This window comes from Micromesistius poutassou (assembly GCF_964030765.1).
Source record: "Micromesistius poutassou genome assembly, chromosome: 3".
Taxonomy (NCBI): Eukaryota; Metazoa; Chordata; class Actinopteri; order Gadiformes; family Gadidae; genus Micromesistius; species Micromesistius poutassou.
In genome coordinates, this window is record NC_140273.1 from 8,916,748 (window position 1) to 8,940,542 (window position 23,795).

Here is a 23,795-nt window from a genome sequence, read left to right on the forward strand (position 1 = left end):
TCTCTCCGAATGCCTCCTGTGTTGCCTTGCTGTGGTAAATGGGATGTAGTGCTTGTGAGCAACAGAGCTTCCAGCAATAAGCATAAGTCTAATGGAGCAGCCTCGCCTGACACTTCTGGCTCTAGAGAGTAAGTCATCCGTTAGGAGGCATCTGTGGTCCTGCTATCCAAAAGTAGACCCTTCTCTGGAGGACAGCAGGTTGAACCGTCAATTCCCATGAAACACAAGGTTTGGGTGTTGTTGTTGTTTTTTTTAAATGTCCTATGGCTCTGGGAGCGTGGAATGTACTTATAGATTAACAGAAACACACCCGCGGTCCATTTTCATAATTATGCTGTGGTGCCAAGCTCGCCTGCTTGGCTCGCACTCTTAGAGAGAGAGAGAAAGAGAGAGAGAGGTGGGGGGTGAGTGGATGAGAGAAAGAAGGAGGGGAGTGGTTGAGAGATATTGAAGGGGGGGAGTGGTAGAGAGGATAGAGAGAAGGCGGGAGTGGTAGAGAGCGAGAGAGTGGGGGGGAGTGGTAGAGAGAAAGGAGAGAGAGAGAGAGCGAAGGGGGGAGTGGTAGAGAGAGGAGGGAGAGATAAATCAATAATGAAGCAGAAACAGGCTCCTTCTCCAGGCCTGGAAGAAAGTGGTGTGACGCCTTCTTCTGCAGCACTGGCAGTGGTTGAAGTCGTCACATCTCATGGGGTGAGCAACCAGCGGACTACCTAAGGGACACCACCTCCTGATTCTATTTAGGAGGCTCTCCTGTGTAATGGAGATACAGCAATACAGAGGCAAACCACAGCCAAGCCCTCAGGCTCCAGAAGACGGGCATCATGCAGGGTGAAACACACACATAGGAAGAGCAAGAGCCGCGTGACCTCTGACCCCACAGAGTGAAGAGTCACTCATTGTTCCTTCTCTCATTTCTGTCCACCTTGAATTTGCGGCTTTTCCTAGAGGGGAATAAGTGAATAACCACGACGTACTGAAGAGATTCCTCTGTTGGATCCCCCACCTCTCCAGTCAGAGGAGACAAGCTGTCCTTTGGCAAGTCCTTTGACCCCCTCGGTCCTCACGAGAAGGGTCCTTCTCAGTCTTCCTGTTGCTTCGGTCAGCAGAATGCAGCTGTACCATCCATCACCTCTTCATTGGGCAGACAGTGAAGGTGACAGAGTGACAAAGATGTTCTGTCTGAAGGTGTTGTTGTGAACCTAGAAGGTACGATAGGCCTGGATAGGTAGGATAGATGGTAGGATAGATTCTGCTGACAAAAGCGCCATGGCCGTGGCACTGTATTATGTTTAGGTGTTTCGAGATCAAAATAAATAAAAGTCAATGGCCCTGAAGCTTCTATCTGCTGTGTGGGTGACAGACAATGCTCACCAGCAGAAGTGCTTGTGTTGTTTGTTTCTGGTCTTTATGATCAGGGATACTGGCCAACACATCATTACGCGGGGCATGTCCTGTTTGCTTATTTTCTGACTGCCTTGTTACATAAGCAGTGATAATTCTCCTGTTGACGTTTGGCCGTCAGCGTGTCTTGTAGGTCTATATCCCCTCAGCCTCCATCCATCTGGGGGTCACTGAAAGCCCCCGGAGCCGGGGGGAATTAGCATATTTATCAGGATATAAGGCCCGGTAGTGAGAGGGAATGGCTGGCCCTCAGCTGGAGCGGCAGGAAAAACAACCGGCATAGATCAAATCCTGTCAGCCTTTTATTACAGCTTAGTCATTGTTGTCAAGGAGACAGCGCATGGATTCAAAAGGTTATTTCACACATGGCTTTTTTCTTAGAGCTTTGACTCTAAATTGCTTTGGTCTCCAAAGAATTGACATGGTCTTTTTAGTTTGTTTATGTCTCCAGAATCTGCTGTGAAGCTCCATGGTGTGTGGTTAAGTCATTAAATTATAACACTTAGTATATTGATTAGGAGAGTAATACATATCATGCCCACGGCAGTTTTTTTCTGTTGACCTTTCATTCATTTCGGCTTAAGCCCCAAAAGCAGGATTTCTGTGTTCAATTAAATAAATGTACAATGTGGCTTGATGATGGATCAAAGATCTGTGATGAAAGCTCTGTGTCTGATGGTGCTTCTCAGATTAGCCATAGTTGGAATCAATAGACAATCAGAATTAGTCCTATTGTGTGAGCTGGCCAGCCAGAGCAGACGAACCCAGTTATGAAAATGGATGCTTGGATTCCCACAAATTACACATAACAGGGTCACAAAGCCAGGGCAGTTGCTTTGCTTCACCCATTCATTTATCTATTATGCTGAGAATAGTTACTTTTAAAAGTTACTATATTAATAGTTGTAATAGCTGCAGTTAATGACACGTTTAGTTTATTTATTTTTGTTAATTGTATGTACAAAAAAGTCAAATTGAAAACTGATGCATCGTGCCAAATTATAGCATCTTGATAATTGTCTTTTAACATTATTGATCAGCATCAGTCAATATTTATAATATGTAGGTGCAACAAATCTTTCCAATAACCTCCTGGAACGTGCTAACGTTCCCCCGATGGTTTGCGTATCCCCAGTTGGGAATCACTGCTTTAACTGGGAGCCTGTCCAGACCACGATCAAGACAGAATACTCTCCGGCCTAAGAGCCGCAGCCATCACTTACCTTAAGCTCATCTCCATACTGATTTAGTGCCTCAAAGAGCAAACATCGGCCTGCATTAGAGTCTTCTGCAGTGAAGCAGGCCCACCAGGGGCTCACACAGTGCTAAGGTAGAGTAGCTGGTGAATGTATCTTTAAATCCACAGCGCACATCACACAGCCAAATAAATTCCCTTAGACTTTGGTTGAAGAAAAAACAAATACAAATAAATGATACAGTCTGTGCACAAGTACCGTAATTTTCAGACTATAAGCCACGCCTTTTTTCCAATTTTTCGACCCTGCGGCTTATATAACGGTGCGGCTAATCTATGAATTTTTACAGCTAACGGCCACTATGGGACCTCCTAAATCTATGGATTTTACAGGTTAAGCCCAGTTCAGACCAAAGATTCGCGACGCAACTGCTAGCAACTCGCAACTCCTTGTGACTCCTTGCGACTCCTTGCGACGAGACGGGCTGAGACGTTCTAAAAACTGGGCAGTTCACACTGCTGCACCGGGCGGCGACGACAGGTGGTTTCCCTAGCAACTGTGAATGCTCTGGCACAGCTGAGAGCCGCATCAGCATCACTTCTATCCTGCTAAAAAGTAACCTAACTTAGGTTTGCGATTAGTTTTATTTTGGTTGAGAGTAGGCTAGTGTTTCGCCATTCTCCACTACTTCTGCATTGTAGTAATTCGCTGGAGCTTAGTTTATTTAGATCCCGCTAGTTGGATACATTGCATTCTTTCATAGTGGCAACTTCTCTACTGCAAGGGAAGCTCGGCTTCACCTAAAATTTCGAAAATGAAATGGTCAGATATATACTGTTGTGTTAACATTTCATTGATTAAAAATGCGTTAGAACACGTCCATCTCGAAGACGAGTTCGTTCAGAATCAGCTGCTTATCGCAGGTCGACTGACTCGATTTCCTTCTCATACACTTAACTTAGGCTACGTGTTTAATTTGCGTGTGTTTAGACAGATGGGCGTGCACACACATGCGCACCAAGCATCACCCGCATTCATTCATTCTTTTAAACACTCAGTCGCGGTAAAACTATATTTTCTCACGATCAAATACTCATCAATCCTAAAAGTAATGGGCTTGTACACGATGTCTAGGTCAAGAACATATGTGTTTGCTGTAGCCTACAGTGTTTGCAGATGCATTGATTTAAAAGTACAACTTACCGCTGTATCAGCTGTTCTTTCTCAAATAATTTAACCAATCATTTACCCTAAAACTATATTTTGTTTTGGCAGCCTGGAATATACTTTGCTTGAATGTATTATTGTTATTATTATTATTTTAACGCATGGCATAGCCTACTATACTTCATTCAGAAAACACATGCGTCGGTGTAGAAAGTCAATTGCGCCGGGTGCAAGATAGGGCCCTTCTTATGTTTGCCGCACATGGCTAATTTGCATACACGCACAGGACTGTCGGAATGGGAGCATGTCGGACTGGCAGCATGTAACCATAACAACGGCTAATGTGTAACGTTAACGGTGGTCCCGTTAAAATAATGTCAATGAATCAGCTGAAGCCTAATATTATCTACAATCGTTGTTCTGGAACCAAAGATAAGGATCTACAACTTGTATTTAATAAGCCTAAATTGTTCTGTGCTGTGTCCTGATTGGCTGAAGAGAAATAGCCACATCGTTGCGTTCTAAAACTGGACCTGTTCAGTTTTGACATGTTCAATCTTCGCGACTCCTTGCAACGGCATCAGCCGCCTTGCGACGACCAGTTCACACTGCTGCAACTTTTCCCCTGCGACGTTCTAAAACAGTCTCGTTGCGTCGCGAATCTTTGGTCTGAACTGGGCTTTACATATGGTAATTAAACATTAAAACACCTGCGGCTTATAGTCCAGTGCGGCTTATATATGTACACATAATTCAATTTAGCTGCTGCGGCTTATATTCAGGTGCACCTTATAGTCCGGAAATTACGGTACATCTATTTGTGTGTACTCATGACATGACATAGGAAGGATGTCTCGATCAATGTTAAGATGTTAAAATGTTTCTCTTTACATTCATTGGGCTTTTATGCCTTCATGGACATGAGAGAGGGTTGAGGAAGAGAGGAATGAGCTGTAGCATAAGAATGCAGGTCTTAATCGGAGCCAGACCGCTTCAAAGCATGTTACATACATGGATAGTGCTCCCTTGGGTTGAGCCACGTGCCACCCTGTTTACCTAAGTTCCACTATGTTTTTATTTTCCCTTTGACCAATAAACCCACTCCTCCAAGCGCGCCTGGCCTACAGAGATGCAGTTTCCCTGACATTCAACAGGCACTAATGACACCTCTATTAAAGGCACCACATAACTCTACATGAATATGCTGCTGAGGTCAGTAAGCCCTCACATGTTGCTGATCCCCCCCAGTGGACCCCCCCCTCCCCTCTCTTCTTCAGGCTCTGCTGACATCACAGTCTCTAATAGTGATTGATTTCCAGACTGCTTGGTCCATAGTCGGCAGGGTCACCGACCCTAGCTGATGTCTATCCACAGGAGACCTCCTACCTCACACTACCCTGACATCCACTTGGCACAGCCCCTCATGTCCCACACTTGTAGCCTGTTCCTGGGAAGGATCTGCTCCCTGCTACCATCGACACCACCACAACCCCCGCTAGGATCCGCAACAGCACCCCCACCATCACCCGCATCATCACCACATCCTTCACCAACACCACCACCACCTCCTCCACCACCACCAGAACAACCACTTTGGGACGGGAACTGTTGACACTCACTCATCACAAACACTCAGGAGTGCTCCCCCAACAGGAGGCCTGTCATTTTCTCGTAGGCTGTACGCCACGCACTGACAGCCAAATGTATTCATAAACTGTATGTGTAGGCGTGTGTGCAGGAATGTGTTGTGTGTTTAGAAAACGCTGTAAAAAAGAAATCCGGTGTGTAGCAAGAGAGGAGAAACAAACCCAACCTCAGCCCTCCCGCATCACCCACAAACCCAACATCACACCCTAATCTCCCTCCCCTTCCTCATCTCGTCCCCCTCCCTCACATCCCTCACCACCCTCACCATCCCTAACCCCCCCCCTCCCTCCCCTGCCTCATCTCCCTCCCCTCCTCTCCTCTTCCTCCCCTCGCCTCCTCTCCCTCAGCAGCCTTCTCTCCCTCAACCCTCTCACCTCTTCCCTTCCCTCCCTCATCACCCTCCCCTCAGTCACCTCCCCTACCTCACCCCCCCTGACCTCCCCTCCCCTCACTCACCTCCCTCACCAACCTCCTCTCCCTTAGCCCCCTCCTCTCCCTCAACCCTCTCACCACCTTCTCTCCTGCTCGATCCTCCCCTCCCCTCCCTCCCCTCCCTTCACCATGCAGGTAACGTCCCAATAGAACAGAGTGCCTCCCTTCTACATCACATAACTCAGATTGTCACTGGCCTCTTTTCCTTTTATTCATTGTTTATTTCATTCTTTCTCCCTCTCCCTCTCCCTCTCCCTTTCCCTACTTTCTGGGCTAGCGCTGGTGAAGCTAACCCATCACCTGCTTTATTGCTCCTCTGCATGTCAGACAAGCGGCAACCATTACCATCTATTTTTCAAAGCCCTAGCGGTAGCGACTAATAGTTAGTAGTAGAGTAGTTCCTCTTACAGCCACCAGGTGTTTGACGGTAGTGACTAACAAGTATTTCCTCTAACAGCCTATAGGTGGCTGGATGCAAAAAGACCTGACATTGTTCTTATTCAAAGATGAAAATTTGATTTCTTTCTCGTAATACAAAGTGAATATATTTTCTTCCTTGTGCTGTTAGGATGTCAGTGACTAGTTCATCTCCATATTACGTTTATTGAGAGTTCCCGCTGGACAGTTTATTTAATTAAAAAGTCATTAAAGATTGAATGCCAATGAGTTTTGACAATAGACAGTAGACTGTGAGTTCCTGCCCTCGGTGTGCCAAATATCGCTCAATTCCTCTGTAGGTTGCAAAAAATTGTGAGCAATGGTGGAGCCCGTAACACATAATTTAGAGCCTCATAACATCCGAGTTTTTTTTGAGTTTCCCTCAATGGAGTTTGTTCCTTTGAGGGGTCAGAGAGTTGTATTACCAAACCAACAAGGGAAGATGCTGACCGGTGTAGAAACCAGCTCATTAGTCATTCGTCAAAGATGCTCCTAAATTAAGTGTCGCCTTCACCAAACCTATCTCTCGCTCTCTCGATCTCCCGCTCTCTCTCTCTCTCTCTCTCTCTCTCTCTCTCTCTCTCGCTCTCGCTCTCGCTCTCTCTCGCTCTCTGTCTCTCTATCTCTCTCTCTCCCTCTTGCTCCCCGTCTATTGCTATTGTCTACCTTTTCTCCTACTTCCCATTCCGCTCCTCCTTCGGTACTCCCCCCATCCCTCTTGCAGTGGTTTAGCCGGCGCACATGAGTGAATGCAAAGCCTTGTACATTTCAAGCAGCAGTGAGAACCTTTGTCAAATTAGAATTGAAGAGATTATCCTGGGGAACAGCAGAAACGACAAAATCGATGAACCTTTGTTAGAGGCCAAAACGAAGAATGACCACGCGGCAGCATCTCTCCATAGCTAGTCTTCTCTTTTTCACACACACACACACACACACACACACACACACACACACACACACACACTTCGATGCATAACTTAAGAAGCATGGTTCAGAGGGTGAGAAGCATTAAGAGTCTCCGTTAAGCATCCTTTAACAAAACATCTGCTAAATGTGTGTGTGTGTGTGTGTGTGTGTGTGTGTGTGTGTGTGTGTGTGTGTGTGTGTGTGTGTGTATGAGGTTCACTTTTCTGTGCCAGTACTCTGCCATGCAAAGACGGAGAATAAGCAAAGACACACATGCAGCAAAACACTATTTTCTTGTCATTTTTTCCTATCTCTCTCTCTCTCTCTCTCTCTCTCTCTCTCTCTCTCTCTAATCATTCTCTCACTTCCCTTAGACATACACACATACACACGCACACGCACACAGTTACATTCTCACATAAAGGGGCTGCAATCCATCACTGTCCTCTTAGCTGTCACCAGTAAAGGGAGATCGGGCTCAGAGCTCCCCAGTCTTCCAACACAAATTTGATTTAAGCCAATTTGCCTGGAACGGTGACATGTGAGCACTAGGAGTGCTAATGCAGTGTGACACCTCCGTTGGCCAACAGGCATGTGTCTGTTCAGCTGCAGTTTAACCCTCAGGCTTGTTGTGGCGGCTCATTTTCTTAGCGATGGTGGTGTTTGGTGGAGTTATGAATAATAACTGTGAAGCTGTGAAGCTGTGAAATGCAGGCGATCGTGAGACAATAGCAAGGGCCCGTGATGTGGCTTGTACATGGGGTTTGTGCGATGGCTTGGGTTGGGTTTCTATATGTGTCAGTGTGTGTGTGTGTGTGTGTGTGTGTGTGTGTGTGTGTGTGTGTGTGTGTGTCTGAGACAGAAAGAGAGGGAAAGAGTTTGAAGTTTTGTATTTTTCTTTGATTGTGTGAGTAAAAGACACCACTTTATTGGATAACCCACCTCTTCAATCATTACTCAGTAATTTAATCATTACTCCTCATTAAACTTACCAAAAAAACTTTACATCCACCCAAAGGACCAATTTGAACTCTTATATATTCTTTATCTGGGTATCAGGTTTTTTTCTATATTCAGAAGTTTTAATAATTTTCTTTTGTTTTGCCTGCTGCGTCTTTGGACATGTGCATTTAATGAGCTAATCTTATATTAGCAATTATTGCTCTACCAGTGAATCACACAAGACAAAAGATATAATCCATGAATACAGTGTCGGATCCTCAGCTCACTATGACCTTGAACAAGACAGCTATCTCCTGCTAACGCATGCTACTCCTGTTCTCTATAACCTGCTTGTTTCTTTACGTGGTTGCTGTCATGTGTGAATATGTGGTTGGAAAACAGATATCATAGAGTTTTCTCTCTGTGCATTTTTTACTCCTGACTCTTCCCGTTTCCCTTTCCAAAGTGGGCATTCAGTCCTTTCTCTCTGAACAGAATCAGCCGCATGTCGCTTCATTCAAGCAACTGAAGAGGCGTTGAGCAGTTCCCTGTAAGCGCTCTCTCTGCCCACGTTCTTCTCAGTGAGGGATTCTAGGTAGTGCAGTTGCTATAGGGGGCGTTGAAGGAGGACTATGTGGTAAATAATCATTCAAGATTGAAGGGTTAACACATGTTTACAGACCCTAGAGCTACAGCTACTTGATGACCTGATGACCTGACCTGATTATGCTATGAGACTAGATTTGACCTCCCATAGCTTCCCATACTCTTTCATCACCGATAACAATTCATTTTTGTCTCGAGACATGGGAGGAGGTGTGCACCACATGAGCTAATCTTACATTAGCTGTATCTGTTCTAAAGAGGGGCGCCATATGCCACGCAGACAGCCAGCATGTAGCACTGCTGGAGTCTGAAGACAGACAGAGGCAAAAAGCAAGTATTTCCAAAGCAGGACTGCAAGTATTCAGTCCTTCTTCCTTGAAAAGATGCACATTGGTTAATTTGAGCAACCGCACTAGTTGTACTTATTCCCTGCAAGTGCTTTCTTACAGGTAATAGGGTCCGCCACCTCAGTATGGAGATAATTCTCATCCGGTTTATGTCAGACAGCACCAAGGTTGCACTGTGTGTGCTGTACAATGGCCAGATCAGTTTAGTGGCTGCTGTGTTTCACCACCAGCACAAACACTCCATCCACAATGCAACTGCATGCATCCTTGGGCAAAATGCCTATCCCCCTACCTACTCCTTGATAATGTTTCAGAATTCCCTGTAAGTCACTTTGAATAAAAGTGTCTGCCAAATTCCCTTATCAAAAACAGTACAAACTACAATGCCAAAATGTTTTTTACTTTTAAACGTAAGCCTCCAATGTGTCTTTGGGGTTCATACACAACACCATAAAAGTGGACTTTGAGATTGTTTGTGATGGCTCTTCTTCTTGACTTTCAGGTGGCCAACTTGGCGTGCTCCATCTCCAACAATGAAGAGGGCGTGAAGCTGGTCCGTATGGCCGCCACTCAAATCGACAGTCTGTGCCCACAGGTAACGACCCTCCAAACGTCCACGTGATGCTATCACTCATGGCCCCTGTCACAGTACATCGCTACAGTCCCTCATGCTGGCTTCTGTGGAGAGTGTGTTTACTACAGGGGGGGTTGGACCTTGCGGTAATGGATGTTCAGGGTGTTCAGGGTGAACAAATATTTACAAATCCTAGAGCTAGAGCTGCTAATGGTTGCCTAGCTTACACCGGTAGACTTCCTCTAGTGCTCTGGTGGAGGGGAGCGTCTTCCTGCTAGGGCTCTGTCATCCCTTATCACAATCCATGCTCCAAATGAAAACATTCCGGGGTATAAAACACCTGGCTGCTCCCTTATCCCAGCTATCCTGGTTGTAGACAACAGCAAGATAGCTGTAGTAGGCAGCGAGTGGGTTGAAAAGAAGAAAGTGGGGATTACCAGAGTGAGGGACGCTGAGGAATTGTGCTCAATTGCTAGCTTTACCCAAGTCTTCACACTTCTGCTGTGTGCTCGCCGCATTCTCTCAAACTAATTGCGCTAAAGCCCACTTTGGAGCCAGAGGATATTTGTAAGCAAGACAAGTCATGGCAGCTGATATTTTATGTAGCCGAGGCGTGGGCGCTTCGTTTTGTCCATGTCTTTAGAGGTTAAACCAAGCTTTACTCTGTTCATTCTTAACACCATATCTCTGACTTTAGTGCAACATGCTCATAACTCATATTGAGATTGTACACGAGAGCTCCCCCCGTTGGTTTCTTCACGTGTGCACACACATATGCCAGAGCGCGTTTACAGTACTGACTCACCGGGTGGCTTCCTCTGTGTCAGGTGATCAACGCCGCCCTCACCCTGGCAGCGCGGCCCCAGAGCAAGGTTGCTCAGGACAACATGGACGTCTTCAAAGACCAATGGGAGAAGCAGGTGCGCATCCTCACTGAGGCCGTGGACGACATCACTTCCGTCGACGACTTCCTGTCCGTGTCAGGTACGCAGGACTCATACCTTCTTCGTTCTTCTCACTCTCTGTTAATTTGTTCCCCTGTGGCATAACATTGTCATCTTTCCCCTTTTCATCATAACATTGTTATGACACATATGTTCATATGTTCTACAATCTATGCTCAGAAGCACAGCATCCCAATGTGCCGGTACATTCACGACACATGTGTCGATACAAACCTCCTCTCGAGGAGATGTAGGGGATCACTCTACTGGGAGTGCCACGCTGTACCCTAAACGACACCTTCATTTCCACCCCGTAGAAAACCACATCCTGGAAGACGTCAACAAGTGCGTGATTGCTCTGCAAGAGGGCGACGTGGACACCCTGGACCGCACGGCGGGGGCCATCCGGGGCCGTGCCGCAAGGGTGGTGCACATCATCAATGCTGAGATGGAGAACTACGAACCGGGCGTGTACACCGAGCGGGTGCTGGAGTCCATCAAGCTGCTGTCCGAGACCGGTGGGTGTCGTCGTGAAAGGAAGCCATGTGATGGCGGTGTGGAAGTGATGGGGGGGGGGGGAGACCATAGGTGCACCATCATGCATGGATAAATGCATGAATGACTGCATGAAATTTGCTTGCAGGATCACGGGAGATGTTACATGCATGGTGTCGTAGGGGCAACTCCATGAATGAGTGAAATTTGGCTACCAGTGTAACAGGAGTAGTTACATCAATTACTAGAGAGGAACAGTCATCTGCCTTTCACCTGATGGGGTGAAAACCGCCACACATGGGTGGTGCAGTGTCTCCACCTGGTAGGAAGCGTTGTAGGAACCCAGGTTAGATTCTCACCTCTCTCTACCATTATGTAGGTTACGCGACGTTGTCCCGCTGCCCTCACACGCGAGGTTGATATATCGCATTTGGGCAAAAAATAGGTTTGGCACTTGTCACTGTTTGGAAAAAAACTTCATCTTGCGGTACATTTTAATAATTTTTTAATGTGTTGTCTATATCTGGACTAAGACAAAATAGCAGCAAATGGGAGGACAAATATACCGTCACCCTGACTGAATATGTGAACCAACTGGAAAACACGCAGACAAACAAATGGCGCTGATACCAGTTTACTTTCAGCCCGTTAAATCATGTATTATCAAGAAGGAAATCAACATGGTTAATCGAATATAATGGCTTTAGGATGGGTTGTAGTGGTATGCTTTTCATGTATTTAGTTTTGTGATGCATGTCCTGACTTCACTGCTTACTTGGTGCCGTGGTCGTGACGAATATCCACCTGATCTACTGGCTTTGGATAAAAGCCCCGCCTGTCGAATCTGGGCTGACCACATCTACCGCTGTTTTGCATTAATCAACTAAATATCAATGGTTTTACAGCCCAAAATGGTGTTTTGATCCACCAGGTGCATGCTGAGAGTGCTTGCCGCGAGTTTGTAATTCAACACCACCAACGCTGCTCACTGGGCCCCTCCTATCTGCTCTCCATATCCCCCCTCCATCATCATCCTCCTCTTTTATCTGCCCCATTAGCACCCATTTAGCCAAGCTGCTATCTATCGTTTCTCCCATTGCTTTCATCCATTGAGATAATGGAATAGACACAATCAGCTATTGTTCCAGCAGCCCCGCCCGCCAATAAGTCCCCCCAAATACATAAGACGAGGCGTTTGTGTTCCCACCAGGCTGTGCCCGCTTCAGTTCCGCCAACCCCCGGCAATGTAATTAACTATCCATCCACCCTGGTGATGATCTGCGAAAGTTAGAGTGTAATGTGTTCTGATACTTTCGAACTCTATCGAATCGCTCCGCCTAATTACTCAGCACAGCTCGAACGTGTGTATCCCAGTCCACGTTTGGTCCCGTCTCTGCCCAGCGTGACCCCGCCCGACACCCAGACCTAGTGATGACGTGTCAGGATGGTCTGGGACAGCACTGGGGGGGGGGGTTGTGCCTCCAGGGAGCTCCGGAGGATTACTCGGCGAAACCTGCTTGGCTTTGCTGAATGACAGAATAAAAAGTGGTAGAGCCACTGTGTATAGGGACAGATAACAGACTGAAGCTAGCGATGAGGCTCCCGTGTAGGGGAGGCACAGGGGTCTGTCTGGCCGAGTCCCCCCAGCTGCTGGGCCGTGGTCCACGGAGGTGGTTAAGTGACACGTTAAGCCAGTGTACCGGATAGGGTGGGGTGTATCTCTATGATATGTAGGGTTTGGTGTGTGTGTGTCCCTCTCCTCCCCCTGCATTAAGCTGTTGCTAGGGGGGGCTAACATTGTGCCTTTGATCTGGGCTGTAAAGCACTCATATCGATCACAGTAAACAACCCCCCCTCTCCCATCCCCAGCCTCTGCCCCCCCCCCCCCCCCCGCCCCATTTCCTTCTAATGCCAACAGTGGATGTGAACAAAATGGAGGAAGACGAAATGCATCGCTGGAGCGGCGTCGGTGGAGAGAATGACTATTTGAACAAAGAGGAAGGGATCACAGAATGCTCAGAGGATATTGAGTCCAATTAACTTGACTCTAGTCGGAAATCAATAGATGTCAGGGAGGATTTCAGCCAGCGATTTCAGAGGGGATTGCAGCGATTAGAATGCAACCATGCGCCAATGCTTTTAAAGATTCATACATATGCGTTTTCTTCTGCATGTCGGCAGCATCTGTGTGTTGGTTTTAGTGCGATGCATGTGTTTGTATTTGCGTTTTATCCGCATGGAGCTCCCAGCATGCCAATCTCCCTCCACTCAGCAGGCTGCCAATCACAGGCCCCTGAACTTTGACCCCTCTGGAGTACCAACAGAGGAGGAGGGTGAGGGTGAACTCAGCCAGGCCAACATCACCACCACACCATTACAACCACCACTACCACCAACAAACTGCTATTTTGTAAATGTGAGCTGTAGATTCCTTTTTTTGAGACTGGAGGAATCAATAACCTAATGGTCTCTCTCTCTCTCTCTCTCTCTCTCTCTCTCTCTCTCTCTCTCTCTCTCTCTCTCTCTCTCTCTCTCTCTCGCCTTATCTTTACGAGCATCCAGTCTCCATTTTCTGACCACCTGTCCTCTTGACTGCCTCCCCTCGCTTTCTCCCTCTCTCACTCTCCTCTCCTCTCTCTCTCTCTCTCTCTCTCTCTCTCTCTCTCTCTCTCTCTCTCTACCTCCCTCGCTCTATATCTCGCTCTCCTGCTCACTCTCTCCATCTCCCTCCCTCTATATCAGTCTCTCTCTCTCTCTCTCTCTCTCTCTCTCTCTCTCTCTCTCTCTCTCTCTCTCTCTCTCTCTCTCTCTCTCTCTCAGAGACGTGTCCCTGCAAACTAACTACTGCTATGTTCAAACGATTTAAAGTTTTAAAGTCGATCATTAATGTAGTGCTCGCAGTGGGTGGATTAAAAGACTGATATATGAGCCTAAGTTATTGTGCCATTTAGCCACAGCGAGCGCTGTTCGCTCCTGTTATAGTGCTAGGTTACAGTAAAGCCAATGGAATATAGCGCTGTGCTGCTGTGTTTCCCCTCACACCTTTCTCTGAGGACAGGGGAGTAATGGGTCCAGCACTGTAACTCATGTGACATGGTACAATGTGTTGGGTGATTTCCATTGTTCTGAACCCCCATAGCTGCTTCGCTCTACTCCATTCATGCTTAAAACTCTGGTTCTGGTGTAGCTTGTTGTGGGATGGGGATCAGGTTCTCAAATTCTCAAAACATGCACTTATTTTCACCTGTCCACAAGAGGTTTGCGATTTTTAAATTAAAGTGGAGCCGTTCAGAAATTGTTCATAACGTACGGGTTCAGCAGTAGTTCTCTCTGCTCAGCTGCTCAGCTTCTCTGTCAAATGAACACATGTGAACATGTAACTCTAGCCATGGTTATCTGGTTATATTTCACTTTTTAGTTTAGTTTAGGGCATTTTAGTTTAGTTTATAGTTTTAGATTGAAATAATGCATGCAAGAAATCAATAATGAGGGAAGTGAAAAAGAAAAAATGTAAAATGAAAGGCACTAGAGAGAGCTTCCTGCCTGTCTCAAGAGCCATTAACCAAACTCTCAGGGTATGTGTGTACGCTGGACAGAAACGAGTGGAACCACCCGGCGACACAGCCCAAAGTGCACCACTCGCACTCATCAAGGAAACTCTGAGTCACTTCGCAATTTTCATCTTTTGTTATGTTGCCGCACAGAGTTGGACTGACAGATGGAGGTGTGTGTGTATGTATGTGTGTGTGTGTGTGTGTGTGTGTGTGTGTGTGTGTGTGTGTGTGTGTGTGTGTGTGTGCGTGTGTGTGTGTGTGTGTGTGTGTGTGTGTGTGTGTGTGTGTGCGTGTGTGTGTGTGTGTGGGCGGTGTTAGAGCTAGCGGTGGAGGGGGGAGTTGCATAGTGTTGGCCCAAATCGACTGGGTTTGATGTCCACAGAGCAAGATTTGATGTCCAGAGCAAGATGCTTCCCTATTCAAAGCATCTCCACATGCACTGTATGTCGCTTTGGATAAAAGGGTCTGCTAAAAGGACTAAAGAGTAGGAAAAGGTGATCAACATGTTTGTTTTAGAAAGCGGTGGTCTCAATTGGGTAATGAAAAAGGTTTGTAGCTCAATGGGGAAGCTCAATCGCAATACCGCTAATTTGAGAGCGTCAAAGGCTCCCTGAAGTCCCAGCAGCGAGTGTAATTCTGGGGTAAAAGGCAGGGGAGGCCGGCCTCTCAGGTCCCGTTAGTAGTGGGCATGCGGGGAGCCGCCCGGACCCCGGCCAAGCCTCCTCACCCGAGCGTCTGAACATAAATCAGAGCTCAGACACACCGACCGGGGGGCTCTGCTTCGCACACGCCAAGGTCTGCTGCAGTGTGCCTGCGTTGGCTTTTGATTTCGGCTTATAATATTATCGAAATTAAGCCGGTGCCACGTGGGGATATATACAAAAAAAGAGAAAATGGGAGTACGAAAAAACAGGGGCAGAAGCTGAGTTGAACACCTCCAGGGTTGGCGGCCCCCTCTGCTGATGCGGATTTAAGCGTTCATTGTGTCCCTCTGCCTCCTCACGTAAGCCACGTGAGGCTAAGGGGGAGAGAAAACCTTGCTAGCTACACGGTCACATTTAATTCCCTTCATCATTCCTCAACTGGAATGAGTGAAATTGCTCCTTACCATCAGCAACTTTGCTCATTAAATACTTGGAGAACATTTAAATATTTCTATTTAAATACGCTGTTTCCTGCATATCCCCAAAGCCCATTTTACGCCTTTCCAGTAAGTGGATTAAAGTGAATTAGAAAAATGGAAAGGGGAGTGTGGAAAAAAGCAAGACACTTTAATGTAGCACCTTTTAGTTTGCCATGAAATATGGCTATTGTTCTACATGAGTACAATATAAAGTATAGTACATATTCATTAACGTTAAGAGCAATTTAACTAGTCCAGCTCCGAACATACAAACAAAAGGCTGTTGACAGGCTAGAGAGGGAGCAGGAGACAGAAAAGGAGAGAGAGAGAGATGGGAGAAAGAGAAAGACAGACAGACAATCAGACAGAGATCAATAGGAGAGGGAGAGGGGAGAGGGAAAGACCGTCAGAAGACAGACAGACAGAGATCAATATAGGAGAGAGAGAAAGACCGACAGACAATCAGAAAGACGGACAGAAAGACAGAGTAGAAGGGAAAGTGAAAGAGAGTGGGAGAGAGTGCATTTCAGAGTGCTGGTGTTCACCGACCAAGCTGCCACCATGCATTTGTCTCTCCCCTCTTGTTTTGTATTCCACTGTCCTCATTAGACCTAGCTTATGCCCCATCTCCAGCGGGCTTAGACCTTCAAACCGCAGCCTGTCACCTTCCCCAAAAGCCGTTCCTGTTTGCCGTATAGATAGTCACCACTAAATGTTTCAGGGGCAGTTGAGAGAGCATTACGTTGAGCTTTTCCTTTACATGTTAAAGGGAATAGGTAAAGCCAGAGCCTTAATCCCAGAGTAATGGCTCATTTTATCTTTTCTGTCCCTGCCTGCCTCACTCATCTATCTCTTTGGCTCTCTACCGCTCTCCCTTTCTCTGTCTCTCCCTGCCTCTCTCTCTACCTCCTCCACCTCTCTCTGCCTCTCGCCCTTTCTCTGTCTCTCTACCTCTCTCTACCTCCCTCCCTTTCTCTCCCTGCCTGTCTCTCTACCTCTCTCTGCCTCTCTCCCTTTTTCTGTCTCCCTGCTTCTCTTTCTCCACCTTTCTGCCTCTCTCTCCGTCTTTTTCTCTCTGCCTCCCTCTCTTCTCCACGTCTCCCTCTTTCCTTCTCTCTAGCTCTCCTTCTACCTATACCTCCCCCACTCTCCCCATCTGAATCTCTCAACCTCCATTTCAAGCTATCCTTCGCTGTCTCTCTCCCTCTCTCTCCCTCTCCTGCTACATCTGTCTCTGCCTGTCTGTCCCTTCCACTCTCTCACTCTTTCTTTGTCCTGTGTCTCTCATGACCTTCCTCGTTTCTCTCGTCTTCATCTGAAGAGCTCCTCATAGCTAAAGTTAAATGTGTCGTCAGGGCAGGCTGCATGTGAGGTTGTCGCGTCAAGCTAACAGATGAGCGTCCAGAAATAAATGAATTAATGGGTTCATCGTGTTCCGTCCATGGTCAACAGTCAATAATATCACAGCTTTTGATATGATTTGGGCCCATGTGCAAAGCACGTCGTTTCGCAGCTCATGACTCAACAGCCCATTATGTAACAAGTTGCTTAATACGAAGAAAAAAGCATATATTTTAGCATTGAACAATCGTGAGTGTCTGTTCCGATTCCGCACAGCTCGGTTGAACACACACACACACACACACACACACACACACACACACACACACACACAAAAACAGACAAAGCGCAGCTAGAAAATCATCCAAAACCCACCCAGATGTTTTAGTGAAAAAGGAACCCGGCGGTCCCGTCTGGAACCCTGTGACCGCTCTGACGTCCCCTTCCCCACATCGTTATCTCTCTCACAGTGCACTCAGACGTGCACGGACACACGGCCAACTCATCACACGTTCGCCGCTCGCTAATTTATGCCAGCGGTTCAGGCAGGCGTTCCCAGCGCCTGTCACAGACAGACCCTCCCCCCTCCTCCCATTCGTCCCAGCATCGGTAGCCGAGGTGAGGCAGCTAATTGGTGTGTGTTGTCTGATTGCAGCTGTCGCCCAAGCTGTGATCTTGGATGACATCGTAGCGCTGCCTTGCTTGTTGTTCGAGTGCCTCACTGAGCACAGAGTGGCAGAGGAAGGTGCTGCCAACACGCAAAAATAAACGCAGAGTGTGTGTCAGTTTGTGTGTGTGTGTGTGTGTGTGGGGGGGGGGGGGTGCATGTGTGTGTATGTGTGTTTGTGAGCGTATTTGTGTGCATGCGCATGTGCATATATAAATATACAGTTTACGTGGTTATGTATATAAATATATATATATATATATATATATACTTTTATATATATATATATATATATATATATATATATATATATATATATATATATACTTTTATATATATATATATATATATAAGTCACAATCTAAGCCTCCATTTTGGAAGCATAGGAGCACTGGGATGTTAGTTGTTGTGTTGGGTAGTAATGTTTTTTTGATCTTTGTTTAGTTATTGATCGTGACATGATTTGTCATTAAGGGGATACTTTGTTGTGTTTGAAACTGCCACAGCGCTTCTCATGCGAGACGGGGCCAAACAATGTTTTCATTAGCCTAGGTTACGGTATATTTACGCTGATTTGGGATTTTACAGCACTACAACTCTCTTGAGTCCTCTCAATATGGTGGGTTGGTGCCAACAAAAAAAAACATTATGCATTCTGATCTACAAACCCTATACACAGTTGATGTGCTTGTGCCTGTGTTTGTGTGTGTGTGTGTGTGTGTGTGTGTGTGTGTGTCCTTGGAGTGCAGTCAATACACTCGACCCAGTGCACTTTCATATCTTCTCTTTTTTCTCTCGTCTCATGGCTCGCATCACTCATCCATATATGGCTTGGAGGACAGACTATAGAATACCGGCCCCACTTGTACATTTGCCTGTCTTGTGCCCATTGGAATCATTCATCTAGCGGCCATCTTGGTTCTCCGCGTTAGCTGGGGAGGGGAAGGGAAGGAATGCAGATTCCTGCTCTCTGTCCTTGGAGTCTTCTAACCCTCTCTTCCCTCCCTCCCAATCTCCCTCCTTCTCTCCCTCCCTCCCTCCCTCCCTCTCTCCCTCCCTCTCTCCCTGTCTATCTCCCACCCTTCCTCCCTCCCTCTCCCTGTCTCCCTCCCTCCCTCTCTCCCTGTTTCCCTCCCTCCCTCCCCCTCTCCCCCTCTCCCTGTCTCCCTCCCTCTCTCTCTCCCTCCCTCCCTCCTTCCCTCTTGTCCTCCTCCCTCCCCCCTGCAGTGATGCCTCGTTTCGCCGAGCAGGTGGAGGTGGCCATCGAGGCTCTGAGCACCGACCCCCCGCAGGCCTTTGAGGAGAACGAGTTCATCGACGCGTCCCGCCTGGTGTATGACGGCGTCCGCGACATCCGGAAAGCAGTGCTCATGATCAGGGTAGGTCTCATGTCACGTGATCGCCATGCCCTCATCATTGTGGAGAACTGTAACAAATGTTTAAAGGAAACTGCCTTTAAAAAAAATTTCTAATAGAATAATGATATTGTGTTAATATGATGTAGGCCTTTTGGTGAACGCTTTTATTCAAAGCAGATGAAAACTACAAAACAAAATATTATTATTATTCCTCACTTAATTACATTAGATCTGTGTACTATTTCTCATTCACTTGGATTCACAATGTCGCAGGGGGAAAGGAAATCGGTTTTAGTAGACGTTTCTTCGTTTCGCTGTTTATTGGGAAAAGCACATACCCTGGAAATCCAGAGTTCTCGTGAGAGCACAATTTGAATTTGCTCAGCGAGTCACTCTGGGAACAAGCAATATACTCACTCCCCGATTGCCCAAACCCAGAACATTAACCAATCACATCGGTGTATCTGATATAGGCAGGCCAAAAGCGATGCTGTTTTACCGATGGTATACGGAAAGTCTTATCTATTGGTTAGCTCCGCTGGTCTGGATACGTCGACCCTTGTATTCTTCTGACTGGTCGTAGTGTTATTCAATTGCGTGCAGTGATATTTTCAAATGCATGCTTGGTGCCGCCCCTTGAGTTGGGCCATTTTCATTACTCGTTGCCAGACCCTACAGCTTTCTAGATGTGGGTCTGGATTTCCAGGCTAAAATGCACATGCAACCCAAGCAAAACGATTGTGAGCAAACATTTGATCACCAAAAGCATCCCAAGCAGCTTCCCATTGGCAGAAGATTATACCACAAGCCACCAATAAGCACCATATGCCATCAATGTAACTGCCATCTTAAGAGCCCTAATAATCAGTACGTCGAGGGCCTCTTGCTACTGGACCGCTTCCCAGCTCAGCAGTCAGGAAGCTATTCATGGGAGATAATTTGATGGTTGGTAAATAATGTAAACCAGGCAGCCCTCCACAATCCTGGCCCCGCTGGCCTCATGATCCTCCAGGCTGCCGCTGAACAATCTGAGAGGAACATGCTTGTGGTTGCCCGTTTGCCAGCGCTGTGTCTCACAGGGGAGAGCCGGTGACAATGAGTCGTACATCTGGGCTCTTGCGTTAGTCCTCCCCTTCTAAAAATGAGTCATTGTTAGACAGATTCAACCACGAGCCTTCGGAACGCTAAGTACCAGCTTGTTCAGAAAACGGATACCCGGAACCGATAGGGGAGCCATAACCAGCTACGGCACGGTTTGGACCTGAGAGGAGTCTCTTCAGTTTCCCCGGGCTTTGTCCATGATGGCTTTTCACCGCTTGGAAGGATCCCACTACTCTTAAATATGGGCTGTGGTCCATATAACAAAAATACACATGTACATGTAGAGTTAAGTGTTTTTTTCAAGGAAAAAGCTGAACTCCAGCAGTAATACTGTATGTTGTCTTAATATTCTCTACTTTCAAGTATGTTCAAAATTGATTATTATATTGTAAGGGTGTTGTTCCTCTCTCTCTCTCTCTCTCTCTCTCTCTCTCTCTCTCTCTCTCTCTCTTTCTCTCTCTCTCTCTCTCTTTCTCTCTATCCTCTGGGCTGGCTTTGATTTGACAGAACTCCTGAGCCTGGGAAAGGTGGGGGATTAACCTCATTCACTAACTAGCATCTCTGCAGGCCGTTATCCTCATCAACGTATTCTGCATTTTATCACCACCTCGGTTCACCAACCTCTAGGAGCCTTTAATGTTGATTCCAAACAATGATGCAAGGGATGGGAAACCCCACCCCCCTCCAGAGAGGACTGAATTATTCACGTTCTACCATACGACGGCTTTGATTGTCCGGCATCCCTGCTTGTCATTTACGGTACAGAAGTGGAACACGTTTCATCTCCCGGCCGCCACACGCTATGGACCAGGGCCACCACCTTCTGTGGCGGAGAATGCAAACGCAGCGACAGAGAAACGTTGCTTTTGATTTGCTTTAGTGCTTTTTTTTTTACTATGTAGTCTTATAGCCAAGCTTCAATCCCAAAGTGTCTTTGAGTTTATTATTTTAGATGCATGTCATTAAGAGATGTGTAGGGGTTAGGGGGTCCTGCTCATGGATGTTTAAAGGTAGAGTTGTATGGGGGAGGTTGGGGTGTATGGGGATGTGGGGGTTGGGGTGTATGGGGACATGGGGACATGGGGGTTGGGGTGTATGGGGACGTGGGGGTTGGGGTGTATGGGGACGTGGGGGTTGGGGTGTATGGGGACATGGGGGTTGGGGTGTATGGGGACGTGGGGGTTGGGCTGTATAATGGGACATGGGGGTTGGGTTGTGTGTGTACATGGGGGTCCCTAACTCCTCCTCCTATCCTGCAGACCCCTGAGGAGCTGGAGGACGACTCAGACTTCGAACAGGAGGACTACGACGCCCGCAGCAGGACCAGCGTCCAGACCGAGGACGACCAGCTCATCGCCGGGCAGAGCGCCAGGGTGAGCACTCACCCCTCCATTCAGCCGTTCATGCTTTCATCCAGAGCGTCATCTGAGTACAACCGCAAGGCAAAGTACCTAAGTACTAATGTGCTTCATCTGGAGCCTGGTGCTGGGGTACTGGGCCTGGTGCTGGGGCCCTAAGTCGTGGGCTAGGGTACTGAGCCTGGTGCTGGGGTACTGAGCCTGGTGCTGGGGGAAATTGAGCCTGGTGTTGGGGTACTGGGCCTGGTGCTGGGGCCCTAAGTCGTGGGCTAGGGTACTGAGCCTGGTGCTGGGGTACTGACTGTAAAGACCATTAAGGGTTCATGGGTGTTTGCACAAGCCTGCAGCAGCACCAGACAGTATCTGGCAGGGTGATGCACAAAATGGCTTGGGGATGAGGAGAGTGTGGCTTGGCATCCTGCCTCTCCCTGCAAGGCACGTGGAGCTGCGCTTCCATGGGCCTGGGGCCGGGATGATATCCATGCATCTGGAAGAAGAAGGAGAAGCAATAAACCCCACCAAAACTGCATTTTGTTCTCGACAAATTCCTGCAGCAGCGCTGTGCTTACTCCCCAGGATGGGAGTTGAGCGGTATTAATAGATGGCTGTGGGTACCGCGGGGCATCGCTGCAGGGCCGGGCCTTTAGAAGAACTCTGGTGAAGCACTTCAAAAGGACTGAACAACACGCCACTGCTGCTGCTGCCTCCTCTCTGCCGCCATCCGCTTTCTACTTCCAATTTGGGCATCCTATTAGTGCCTTTTACACAAAGTCCCTCATCATTGAGCCCCGTTATGAGCGCCGCGCTTTAAAGGCCGCGCGCCGAAGCGTTGAAACCCTGTTGCCCAATCAAAAAAGTTAAAAATAAAGAACTCCTTCCCGGAGCGTCCTCCCTCTCCCCCTGCCTCCCTGCTGGGTGCAGCATCGGCCGGGCCATCTGAGCTCAGACTTACCACACAAAGCAGCGGCCACCTCCACCACCAACGCCAAACTGTCACCGCCACTGTGCGTGTGATGATGAGTGGGCCCCGGTTCTTCTTCTGCTCACTCCCTCTCCTCGACAGTTTGCCGGCACAGTGGGGCGGTTGCTTGTGTGCACTGCCAACACAAACACAAAGTGTTGTTGTCGTCGTCGCCCTCGTCGCCACGGACAGCGCGACTGAACTTTGAGTGGAGGCGTCACTCTGCTCACACAGCGACGTGTATCAATGGATGAGTGAATCACCAAGCCATTTCAATACACTGTTCCACCGTGTGCCGTCCGCGTTATGAATACACGGCGGGGAGCCTGGTGGAGCGGTTGGCCGGGGTGACCTCTCACACACCGCCTTAATGGTGCCTATTGTGTTTATTTATTTATTATTTCTTCTTTTTTCATTTCACAAATCCTTCGACCACGAGGCAACTGAGCTTGCTCATACGTGTAGGAGGGGACGGGGGGGCTCAGATATGTGTTCCACGCGGAGCGGCGCGGCGTGGTCTGCATGTGCTGCTGCCGGGGCTTATCGCCACCGGGCGTCTCACGGTCAGACAGCCAGACACCGCTCTCGCCCTGATCCGAACCGACACGAGGAGGCGTAAGCCAGGCTCTCTATAGGAGCTGACAGGAGCACACAGAGATTTATTGCCATGATCCTTCTGGACTGCATACCACCAGACTGTACTGTGACCAGCTGCAGCCTCACACAGGGAGCCGGCATTACAGCGCTTCTCTATCTCTCTCTCTCTCTCTCTCTCTCTCTCTTCCCTATTGTATCTTTCAGGGTCCTACTCCCTTTCTGTTTCTCTCTCTCTGTGGCTCAGTCTCTTTCTCTCTCTCTTGCTTTCTATCCCTCCCTCTCCCTCTCTCTCTCTCTCTCTCTCTCTCTCTCTCTCTCTCTCTCCATCTCCCCGTCCCTGTGTGTGTCTCTCTCTCCGCGGCCCCCAGCTGCAGGTCCCCGGAGGCCTTTGTTCCGGGAGCTTTTCCGGCGCAGCGCACCGCTGGCCTCTCCCATTACTGCCGTTGCCCATACGCGGGGCGCTGAGTCGCCGGACACGGGCGTGCATAACAAGGAGGCCTCCCGACCCACAGGGGGACGCCGCTACACGCCGCTTCTCCTTTTATTAGAGCGTGTAGGCTCACAGCGGCCCAGGGAAACACGCCACGGAGAGCACACATACAACCACACACACACACACACACACACACACAAACAT

The 23,795-nt window shown here is 47.9% G+C and overlaps 1 protein-coding gene across 1 annotated transcript in view; it reads left to right on the forward strand.

Annotated features, from left to right (window-relative positions):
* LOC311340195 (catenin alpha-2) overlaps positions 1-23,795 on the forward strand; it is a 58,185-nt gene that overhangs the window by 19,017 nt on the left and 15,373 nt on the right. The window contains exons 2-6 of the mRNA XM_084465077.1: positions 9,588-9,680; positions 10,487-10,643; positions 10,921-11,121; positions 19,011-19,162; positions 21,502-21,615. Of these exons, the coding sequence (XP_084321203.1) occupies positions 9,588-9,680; positions 10,487-10,643; positions 10,921-11,121; positions 19,011-19,162; positions 21,502-21,615 (717 nt within the window). The remainder of the gene's footprint in view (positions 1-9,587; positions 9,681-10,486; positions 10,644-10,920; positions 11,122-19,010; positions 19,163-21,501; positions 21,616-23,795) is intronic.